Source organism: Mya arenaria, chromosome 3 (assembly GCF_026914265.1).
Source record: "Mya arenaria isolate MELC-2E11 chromosome 3, ASM2691426v1".
Taxonomy (NCBI): domain Eukaryota; kingdom Metazoa; phylum Mollusca; class Bivalvia; order Myida; family Myidae; genus Mya; species Mya arenaria.
Window position 1 is genome coordinate 13,973,353 of NC_069124.1, and position 12,568 is coordinate 13,985,920.

Here is a 12,568-nt window from a genome sequence, read left to right on the forward strand (position 1 = left end):
ACCACTTTTTCCGATCTTACACACTCTTCATCTTTATCGTCATCATCCAGGTTGCTGGAAGTCTCGGCAGAGTTCCTCATCTCAGAAATAATTTCTGAAGCAGGGCGGCCCCAGTCTGTCATGGAGTTGTCGCACGTATACACATTGCTATCTATGCCAGCAAGGGTGTTAAAGTCCTGGCGGAACAGATCCCGCGACAACCATAAAACACCCTGTGGTATATCATACTCGTCAATATCATCTCTGTCCTGGCTACTTTCCTCGTGGTCACTGGCATTAGAGAAATTGTCCTCGAATCCACACTTCCTGAAACACCTCTGTATGGTCTCTGCCTTCACTTCGTTCCAGGATTAGTTGATCCAATACATGGCCTGTAGGATGTTCAAAACCCTTAGTATCTCTGAACCGGTCTGTGAACTGTTTATGTCCATCCCATCCAACACATCAGCGAGCTGCCTCTTCCTGTACTTTAATTTTAATGTCTGAATAATGCCAGCGTCCATGGGCTGCAAAACTGAAGTGCACGTTTACAGCAGCTTCACGTTTCTTAGAGTGATGTCCGGGTGAACGGGTGCGTTGTCCACAAAGTGGAGGAGTTATCTGTTCGCAGCCCTCATTTTCCGGTCAAGCGATTTTACCAGTCTTCGAAGCACCAGCTGTGCATCCATTCGATCTCTTTGCTGTAGTATTTGACCGGCAGTTTGCCCACAGGGATCGACCCAAAGCATTGAGGCTTACGTGCCTTGCCAATAACGACTGGCTTCAGCTTTTCTCATGAAGACAAACAGATTAAATGTTTTGAAATATTATTTTACAATCCTCCTCCTCCTAGCTCCTCCTCCTCATCATCATCATCATACCCATCATCATCATCATCATCATCATCATCATCATCATCATCATCATCATCATCATCATCATCATCATCATCATCATCATCACCATCATCATCATCATCAACATCCATTTAAACATCAACATCATCATTACAACAGCATCATCGTAACAGATAAGGGCTTAACAACCTACCAGTCATTGAGCAACTGTTATTCTCTCCTTTGCTCGTTTCCCACCGGCGTAGTCCTCCCCCTTCGTGTAGAATGTGATGAGTTCGTGTAGAAAAGTCCTGACCATCCATCAGGAGCATATCCCTCACAAAGTGGTGGAATCTGGTCTAACCACTTGGCGATTGTGGTCTGGTTGACTTCGCCACGCTCACCACCTTGTTTCTTAAAAACAATTATGTGTCTAGTAAGAAATGACTCCAGTCACCCATTGATGGCCTTCAGTAAGACCTAACTCCTCAGCATACCTTTTGGCTTTGGTCTGAATTAATGGCCCAGAAACAGTAACAAGACGAGCACAAGCGTCCAAAAACCATGCATACACGAGTTCATTCAGTTCCTCATTTCCTTTAATTTTCCTCTGTCTTTTGCGTTTGAATTTCCATTGCTGTCATATTCCTCTACAATTTCACGCTTACGCTTAAGCAAGAAATTAATTTGAGTCCGTTCACAGTTAAATTCCTTGACAAAACTTCTTGCACTACGACCGTTTTCTAATAGTTTTATACACTCGACACGTTCTTTTAGAGCCAAACTGTTACCGATAAATGCCTGTCATTACCAAAGAATAGGTAATGTATATTGATGGTAAACTATTATTGATAAACCTATATGTACCATGATATATAAACAGTGATCTCATCCCGCAAGTTTATTGCTAGTGTAAAGTTAATTAAATGAAACCCGATAATGGCTGAGGACGTTTTGACTATATGTATTAGGTAAATAGGACATTGTCTTTTAGTCAACACATTTCCATTTTATGCTTAGTCTGTTTCCCTCGATTCGTCACCAAGATTTATTTTAGATTCTTCGGCTTGCTTTAAAATACACATTAACGTTACAATCTTACGAACGTATTTGAATAAAGTGGTCTTTGATTCGTACTATTTTAAACCGCATAACACAATAAGTTCCAGTTTGTAGCACGGAGCATTACAGTGGCCTACAGCCTAAAAGGCAAAACTTAAACACCCCACCGGCATGTCACCCCTGACCATGTCTCTAAGTATGCGTAACAAAACCGGAATGACCCTGGTACATTAATTGCTAAAGGCATTACCACATACAGTGTATTGATTTTGAATGTGGAATTCATAAACATCGATTTTTTAGTTTAAGGTGACAATAACGTTTTTATAAAGATATTAATATCTAATGAATATATTATACACGGGCACGGACCTAATAACAATGGTGTATGGATCCACGACACTACATATTTATTGAGAAAAGACATGGAAACGTCTTTAAATGAACGAATTAAAAGCTGAAGTGGAATAGTTTTGCTCTGCATAAAAACGAAATGCGCAACAGCATATCTAGAGTTTATGAAAAAGAAACCTTTGATTCAAGAATTTAAAAAAAACGATTAGCGAAGTCCTTTCAAAATATCAATGTTTGGTTAGCCATACATGTATTATAAGATAATAATATCATGTAAACCTGTCAGGTGTGGTCCCATTCAGATACAGTTTGCCTGATTTGAGTCAGGAATAATGCTTTGAAGAAAGGATCGAGGAGCCCCTGGATTTTTTCTTAAAAATATGTTTCAATAAAATATGTGAGAAAATGAAACGTAACTAATTAGTTTTAACTTATTTATTTTACAACGATTGTGGAACAAGTTATTAAAACATTATGTTATTGTGGTAGTAACCGGAGAACCCGGAAGAAAACCCACTTGTCCGGCTTGGTGACCACAAACCAAACTTACCAAATTGTTAAGCGTATAGATAATGTTTTTACATTATTCAATGCTTATGATAGTTGGAGTTTAAAATGAAAGCAAAATCCAATTTTCAGCGATGCCTGAGAAAAATTATTTATTGATGCAATCATTTTCAATACCTTTCTTTTATCAAAGCTGGTAGAAGACACACCCCTATATGCGCAATTTTTTGTTATCAAAAATAGTTGTGTGTAGCCGTTATTTTCGTAGGGTTAATTAGGATGTATATATATATATATATATATATTGTGAATTAAATACATATACATATAAATGCACAGGAATTTGTTGCAATGTTTTTTTACATATTATTTACATTGTTATTTGATATCATTGTATTTTTTTGTGAATCCACAAAATATTTACATGTCAATAAATATTTGCCCCGTACAACCCGGAAGTAGTATTGGTGCTGAAGCCGATACCAACTTTCTTGTTTCTATCCATATTTTCATGATTTACATTGTTTGCGTGTAAGAAATTTGCAGCTTTGAGTGACAGGCATATACAGTTAATCCTCAAGCATGTCTGAGGCGACTGATAGCGCCAAGACAGAAGTAAAAACTGTAGAAGAAATTCTAAACTCAAAAACAAATGATGACTTAAAATTTGGACTTCTAATTGGATTAATCAAGGTGAACCAGGTGTCAGACAAGGATGTTGTCAACACAGTTTTACACTTGGTAGGTATAATTTATACATGATGAGATAAATGTCCTGGTTGATACATCCCATGGTTGCAAAGTTCTGCCAGCTTCAACTTGGCACTTCAGTGGTATAGATCAATTAGGTTATTGATCTGCAGAATGACTATTGAAATTAAATATTAGATGTGTTAAATGTTAGTATTTCAGACCCAGGTCATGCTGATGATCAGTTTGAACAATATTATTTAATAACTTTGCATTTCATTTTACTTGCAGCTTAGCTTTTCTTTACTTTATAAACATAAAAAGCCTTTGCACTCTTTTAATAGTAATAATTCTTAATTGTGTATATATTTTTATATGAAATAATTTCATTTAATATCATTGATATAAAACTATTGTAATATTTTTTTATGACAAAGGTCATCAATGGAATGAGTTTTTAATTGACTTGACGCTCTATATGAGATGCCAAATTGATATTCTGTTCAGTTTATTACTGCACACGTTGTTTTTTTATAAATTATAATGTTTATATAAAAAACTTTGGTCTGGTTTGCCTGCTCCTGTTTTAAAATGAAATATAAAAATTGTATTTTTTTAATGGTTTCCTAAGTGAATTTTTTTCTTTTCTTACTATATCGAAAGGGATGAATTTCAGACTAACAGAGAGAATGCAGTCATCGAAATTAGCACAAGCCCGCACACCCAGCACTGGTTAAATGCGTTCTAGGCTTGCTAAAATTCTGGGTTTTATACTGCAGGGCTTGTTGAAAAATGTAATGCCAAGCAGTAGTATATGAATTCAAGCTTGTTCATTTAAAAAAGTAATTTTGATGACTGGGAATGGAATAGATGTGATCAATATGGTTCATTTCTTTGTAATACAGTACACTCAACGAGTTAGACCCACTTTCCTCGCTCACTCCGAGGGATAAAGTCGATGATCGCGGGTTTCCTCCGAGGGTAAAACTGTTGCCCTCGCTAAAATCCCCCTGAGTTCCTCCTAGTGGCTGGCTTACCGCCGAGTTTAATATGAACGATAGCGTTGAGAATCATCCGATTTTATGATCCCGCGGCGGAACTCCGAGTCTAATCAGATAAGCAAGAAATCATTCTTGTTTGAAAGTTATTTATTTTTATGCTTATCCACATTGTTAAGCGTAAAAGATTTTTACATGTACCAACGTTTAATTTGTATTTATGTCCGTAAATGCCAATTGAATATTGTCTTGAATTATAAACATTGAATCATTAAAGTATATCCACTAAGTTACTGCATCATAAAGCAGCCGACTATTTACACGAGTCTGAACCATGACCTCTGACGTCAAGCGCGTGATCAATACAATGTAGAATATACTATTTATTATTGGTGGTTAAAAACAGCTATGACGTTTCATGGAATTTTCCACAGAAAACGAGGCAAGAAGGCCTTCAAAACCATGCGCTGTGAACTTTGAACGCGTGCTTGACCTCCTGATTTTCCGAAAATGTGTAACCTAGAATTTCTCAGAAGAAATGTGTTTATCAGTCATTAGCAAAAACACGTTTATAAGATACATGTGCAACTAGTGAAATACGACTGCATTCTTGTGGTAAGCTAACTTCATGCAAAACGGGCAGAGGAAAATAATAAAAAGCAATTTACTGGAGCCGTCGTAATCGGTTGAAAATTTTAATAAAATAAATATAACTTAAGCGTAGATTCTTATCTAGTGTCCGCAGAGATTCGCGGAGTTAACCCCTCCGAGGAACGCCGAGTTCGTTATTCTTCGGTCCACTGATCACCCTCCGAGGGCCTTAAATTCAAACTCCGAGGAAAGGGGACAGTCGATAAAATCATTGTGTTGGCCGCGATAGCAAAAATCTGCGGAGGGAAACGGAAAGTGGGTCTAACTCGTTGAGTGTACTGTAGTTTGACTTTGATCATTTAATATAACTTATTAAGGAATAACTGTTTGAAAAAAATATCATTAAAAATGGTTTCTAAAAATAATACAAAATTTATTATTATCATTGTTATAAGAAAAAGCCATTTCTGCAATGTATACATGCATCATTTTCCTTTAAATGGCAGAGTGAGTTCATGTATGTGAACATGACAATAATGCATGCACCTGCAGAAGAACAACCTTAGTATTTTAATCTGTTAATTACCAATCACTTTGCTTTCTCCTTTTAATAAAATTATTAATCATTTTGTTTAAAATTGGCATAAGTTGAAGAAGCGCAATAACCTGTTATTATGTTATGTTATGTGCTCTCAGATTGACAAGGAAAAAATAAACCAATGGAAATCCACCTACATCTTATCAATATACTTGGCACTTGTAAGCTATGACCATGAACTTAAGATCAAAGGTGCTATCAAAAGCTGATGGAATTCAACAAATGTTCAAATTATGGAAAAAAACACACTCCCTTTGGGCCCTTTTCATGAAAGGATCTTTGTTGTGACAGTCTTATACATGTGAGATCGTCACAGATGGCAAAAAGTTTGTATTTTATATTTCCCTGGAAGTTTTCAAATTCAATATTGGCTCATGTTCAATAATTTCATCTTACATCTAAGAACTTGAATGAAACACTCGGACCCCTGGGGGCCATTTCAAAAAAGATCTTAGAAGATTTTTGTCCTTAATAGAAATTATTCCAGTGTCATAGTATCATTATTCTGCTACATATTTGTTTGAATTAAACTTTAAGTTCACAAAGGTGAGGGAATAAAAACAATCAATGTGTTGCCAATTGTGACAATTTTATAGATGTTAGATAATTGAAGTTACTACTAAAAATATTGAAATGCCCCCCTGGCCCTTTTGGTTATAAGGCCTAAAAAAAAATACATTTGGTTCGGGTTACCCGACCCTACCTACGGAATAGGCGCCTACCCTACCGTTTTTATAGTCAGTTTGAAAAAAAAATGAAAAAAAATAAAATAAAAAATATTTCGTTTTTTTTTAATTGCTTTTAAATATTAAGTTTAAACCTTAAATGCTTGTACAGAAGATAGCTTTAACACCATTCTCCAATGATGAAAATTATATTCTTATATAAAACCTAATAAAAAAATAAATAAAAAAAAATAAAAAGCCTACCTACCCTACCTATTTTTTTTAAGGATGTAACCCTAACCAAACAATTTTTTTTTTAGGCCTAAACACTTATAAAGAAGCACTGTGTCTGAATTCGTTACTGGCCTTTTCTGAAGTGTGTTATAATATGCAATAATAAATTTAATTAAGGCCAAATAAAAAAAATGTCTTGTTTCTGGTCACCCGACCGACCCTACTTTTTACCCCCCGACCGTTTTTTTTTTATAGCGTAAAGACCGTTTTTTATAATTAGCGTAAAGTGAGCCGGGATTCCCGGTCCCGGCGCCGAAGAGTAAACCGCGCTATCCGACAGTAATATTATATTCGTGACGTGTTTTTTATACGGCCGTGTCGAAGATGGCTGGCCCTGCGCAGACGACGTCTGTTACGCATTTGATAGCCATAAAAATAGACAAATGTTCGCACTTCGACGGTTGTAGTGTCATTAAAGTTGCCCATTCGCAAACAACAATAAAAAGTCTTTTCATCGATTTACATGGCGAGCGAGAAAATGTCTGACTTGAAGCTAAATGTTCGGTAAGTTGTATGGTTGTTTAGATATCGTAAAAGGGCCATCGTAAAACAAATAATGCCTCGACCGAGAATGACAGTTTTGGCACCGACATTTTCGTAATTCAAAAGACTACATGTATCTGTACACATATACAAGGTTTATTTGAATCGGACGAATAAAGGCAAAATAATGCCGACGAAGCGTGAATCATTATGCTGAGTGAATGGATTTAAATACTTCGTCTCTCTCAAATACCGAACGTCATATTAAAACGTTTCATTTTTGGACCTTCGTTTTTAATGTTTTAAAGGATTAAAATTAATTTTCTGTATGAAGAACCATTGACATTACACTTAGTTAGATTTTGCCTCTGTGATGTTTAAATACCCAGTATTACGGTTTCTTCCATCCATGTTTATATTTGTTTTCTGACAAAGAATGACAATTGTTTCTTGAGATTATTTCAAATTCTAGTCTTGGACTTGTTGCTTCTTGTCATGTAATAGTGCTGTTGTTGTTCTGTTAAACTAATAAATACATAAATATGGTTATAAACTTGTGTCCAGTTTCCTTTAAGCCATATTTGATGGTGTTGTATTGGCAGACAATATTTCATCATTTTTCAAACGCTATACTATTTCATTCCAAAGGTTTGAATAAAAAAAAAAAAAAAAAAAAAAAACACCTACCTACCGACCCTGTTTTTTTTGAGGCATGTGACCAGAAACAAGACATTTTTTTTTTTTGGCCTAACACATGTGGAAGGTTTTAAAAATTAATTCCATATATATAATTATGTTTGCCTGGATCATTGAGAGTCTGTATATACATGTAGTGTATTGCATTTTTCATCTTTATGCTGTTCATGAACTGGTGTTATATAAATAAGTAATCAGTGTCTTTAGTTCTTATTTATCTTTCAAAGATTGTTTAAAATGTGTGCATTAAACATGATCCATTGCTCAGTCAATACTCTTTGATAGCAACACCAATAACACATTTAATATCTATATAAGACATGTTAATGTTATTCTGTTCCAAATGCAGTTCAAATGTAAAATTACCATCTGAATGAATGATGTATTTGAAAAGCTTGAAACTAGTAGAATTAATTAAATTAACACATGCTTGTTATCTATTCAGCTACAATGTACATGCTGTTTGCGCCAAATGAATGGTACTTAAGTTATGTTACAGTCAGGGCTTCTAAAAACCGGCAATTTGCCGGTCTGGACCGATTTTGACCAAGCCAGACCGATTTCAGTTTCAAAAAGTGTAAAAAAAATCGGTCCGAAATTTTCTCATTTTTTTATAATTTCGGTCCAAAATGACTAGGCTAGTAAAAGTTGCAGAAATTGTAATACACAAATATTGATGGGTCATTCACACATTCAAAACTACCCCCAATAGGTCATAAAAGTGTCTTAGTTACCATGTGACTAATGCGACCAGCTGCTCTTTCCGCTACACTGACCACTCTTAGCCTATCTGTTTATTAGCAGACGCTTGCAATCGGTCCAATCACGTGTATTTGTAGGTCACAGAAGACACAATTAAACTAAGTGTTAATTGTGTGCTTGCAGCTATCCTGATCAAGTGTTAAAATCAGTCCATATTTTCACATTGCAATATGATTATGCTATGTCGTCGTCGATCATTACATGATATATCCGTTTGTTGATTACCAAACTGTTAAATCTAAATTGTTCTTTTAAATTGCATATGTCATTGTTAATCCGAACCTAGTCATATATAGGATATCAACAGCGACACGCTTGATTAACAACATAGTCTGGAAGCTTACATCATTTTAATTCTCAGTAATGAAAAAATCGTTGTCGATATCACACGTATAGCTTGAAGCCCCGATTATAAATCTAGATATATATTATTATTATTCAAGAGTATCCGTTGAATGTTGACCCACTGTAGATGCATTAAGCAAATAAATCATAATACTGTTTCACTTTTTGTCGTCTGACCGCTTCCCGACAGCCATAGTTATTTACGATCGCAGCCGTTCTTATTAAAAACGCCGCAGAACTCGATGGGAATCTCATTTGAATTAAGCTTGTATCAATGACTATCTGAATCCGCTATGCGGCTCTAGAACCCTCTTAGGAATTGTGACATCGCGAAAAAATATTGACAGAAAAGACGTCGCGAAAATGTGTGACATTTCTACGTAGTCAGACTTTTGAACAGGTCTTTCCTTTTTTCCGGGTGGGGGGGAGGGGTTGTCGCCGGGTCCAGACCGATTGTCGCCAGGTCTGGAACGATTGAGGTTCCAAAGTTTTAGAAGCCCTGGTTGCAGTTATTGTCTATTAGGAAACATTTTCTTCATTGTCAATGTCATTGTGTCTTTCATGGCATGGTGTAAAATTACCCCAATTTATGTTCTGTTTTCTCAAATTAAGCCACCACTCATTGGTGGCAGACAACTATCAGCTTGAAATGAATCTCTCAAGGCAATATATCAATGTCTGAAAAACCTTGCTAACACTCTTAACCAAACTTTATGAAACCAGACAAGAATATGTACATATATATTTATAAATTATTGGTGTAGATTTAATAGCGGTCATGTAAGTCAAAAAGTATGTCACAAGGTCAAATGTTAGAATTGAAAAAAACACATTTGTACACTAAAAGCTAGGTCATATTTCATAGTTTGTATTTTAAGGTTAATTGCTCGGGCAACCCTGTAAGTAGTATGTACCTTAGGTTGATGAATTAGGTCACCTTGTTAATTGCTTTGGCAACCCTGTAAGTAGTATGTACCTTAGGTTAATGAACTAGGTCACTAGGTTAATTTGCTCGAGGAACCCTGTTTATAGTATTTACCTTAGTTTGATGAACTAGGTCACTAGGTTAATTGCTCAAGCAACCCTGCTAATAGTATGAACCTTAGTTTGATGAACTAGGTCACCAGGTCAATTGCTCAAGAAACCCTGCTAATAGTATGCACCAAAAGTTTATGTACTAGGTCACAAGGTCAATTGCTCAAGCAACCCTGCTCATAGTATGCACCAAAAGTTGATGAACTAGGTCACAAGGTCAATTGCTCAAGCAATCCTGCTCATACTATGCACCTAAGGTTGATGAACTAGGTCACAAGGTCAATTGCTCAAGCAACCCTGCTAATAGTATGCACCTAAGGTTGATGAACTAGGTCACAAGGTCAGTTGCTCAAGCAACCCTGCTAATAGTATGCACCTAAGGTTGATGAACTAGGTCACAAGGTCAATTGCTCAAGCAACCCTGCTAATAGTATGCACCTAAGGTTGAGCAACTAGGTCACAAGGTCAATTGCTCAAGCAACCCTGCTAATTGTATGTACCTCAGTTTGATTAAATGTTTGTAAAACTGCTTGTGGAAATATTGGCTATGGTTTTATATTTATTTCATGGGTACTGGTTACTTTCAAAACAATGTTGATGGACATTTGATCAAAGGGAAGATTAAAGCTATTAATTTTCCTAGTCTGTGCTAATAGAATATCATGACAATTTGAATTATAATTTGTTATGGATTTTAAGTATCCCTTCTCTAAGAACAAATGTCAGAACAAAAATTAGAAGCAGATACCCTGATGAAATACATTCAATGGATCTTGGAAGACAATTAGATGTCTGATAAAAAACAATATGCCAATGGTGGACATTTTCTGTCATTTGTTTGCCAGCTTTAATTCAGTTGAATTAATTTCTTTCTTATAAAATTCAATTTGTTTTCCTAATAATATTATGTTTTTACCTGACATGGTTGAAAACTTGAAACAGCACCCCAAAAAATGAATGTACCACATTTTATAGTTTTTCATGAGTTCCATATTTCTCTTCTTATAAACTGTTGAAATAAACAATGCTTTTTGTGGGAAAATAACACTATAGAATAAGAGCTAAAGTGTGCAATAGCAATGCATTGTTGGCTATAATAATTAGGCCTGATCTTTACTTCTAAACAAAGTATCAGAGAGGGCCTTAATGGAATCATCATTGATGGGTTATTCCATTTCTTGTCAAAAGCGGTTGATTATATAGATTAGATGTTTAAGATGTCAACTGAAGGCGCTAACATTGGCTTCTTCGGTTTTCCTCAGAGAGTGGAGATCAATATTGTTCTAGAAAACAAACACCGGACATGTAACTACATGTAGAAACATTAAGTTCGAGGTTAAATTAATCTAAGATTCTTTTAACTACTGACATGGTATCTGTATCTGTATTCATTTAAAGTTTTAGCCGGAGTTTTCATTGAAAATTCCTGGTTGTAGAGAAAACTGGTTGGTGGGCATTCCTGGGTGTCTGTAGCAATTCCTGTGTCTTTAACAATTTTACTTTGATGTTTTTCTTTGAATTTCACAATTTCTAGTTTTTACTAGATCTTCTTCAAACTTGGTTAGAAGTACATTTGTGAGCATGATATTTATAACCAGTGTGAATATGGGTCATCTCTGGTTAGGTCACTAGGTCAAATAAGATTGGGCCACTTACATATTAGTTACTTGTATAACAGTCAAAATTTCCTAAACATATTCATTTCAGATCTGAAATATTACCTGTATTTCAGTGGGGGACTATTATGTTTTATCTTAAAAGTTTTAAAGTACCTGTTAGTGTCAGCTCAACCTGTGTTCAAGAGAAATCTTTTGCTCTATAATTCTTGAAAACACATTTTCCCTTTATTTGCACAAAAGGGGCACACAATATAGGTTACACTTGGCTGATGCAAAATATGCTAAAAAAATGTTTTATGCATTATTATGTTTAACTTGTTTGACTTTGATGATAAAAAACTGTAAACTGTTGCCACATAGTTATTTATTGAAAACCCTATTTATAAATGCTAATATCTTTTTAGTTATACACAATCTAAATTAGTTTGTTAATTTTTGTTTGTTGTGATGATCAAAGTCAATTGAGTTAAGCATGGCAATACATTATTTTTTTGTTTTTATTTGTTTTTGTATCCATCAATACTTAGTGTAACCTATAGTGTGCCCTTTTAATTAAAGCATTTACATGTGTATCCATTCCAATTTGCTTAAAGTTATTGAGTAAGGCCGTCTCTTCTCTAGATGCATGTGCAGGAACAATTTATTTCTTTATTTGATCAAATGTATTGATGTGCTCTGATCACACAATATCAGTTGTCAGGAAGCATACACCTATATTCCAGGGAACACTTGACTTGATAATGAGCAAGTATTGACCAGCATGGCTAGTACATGGCCTGCAAGAGCAATGAAAGCGATTAACAGATACCGTATTTGATTTTCATAGCTCTTATACCTGTAATCAAATAGAAAATCCTTTACAGAAGCACAGATAAATTCCTGTACAAGAAAGACTAGAAATTCCTATATAGGAGTGATTAGAATTTTCTTTCTCGAAGCCTCAGCAGTGGACTTTTTTTATATTCTGCCGTAATTAGTTAATGATTTTGTTTCACATCTATTTGTTTGAGATTTGATGATTGACATTTATTTCGGAAGGGATTAATGAATGTCT

At 35.2% G+C, this 12,568-nt stretch overlaps 1 protein-coding gene across 6 annotated transcripts in view; it reads left to right on the forward strand.

Moving 5' to 3' along the window:
- Positions 1–3,214: 3,214 nt before the first annotated feature.
- Positions 3,215–12,568, forward strand: part of LOC128227282 (neurobeachin-like) — a 144,108-nt gene continuing 134,754 nt past the window's right edge. For all 6 annotated transcript variants that reach the window (XM_052937666.1, XM_052937669.1, XM_052937668.1 and 3 more), the window contains exon 1: positions 3,215–3,479. In XM_052937666.1, the coding sequence (XP_052793626.1) occupies positions 3,321–3,479 (159 nt within the window). In that variant the 5' untranslated portion in view covers positions 3,215–3,320. The remainder of the gene's footprint in view (positions 3,480–12,568) is intronic.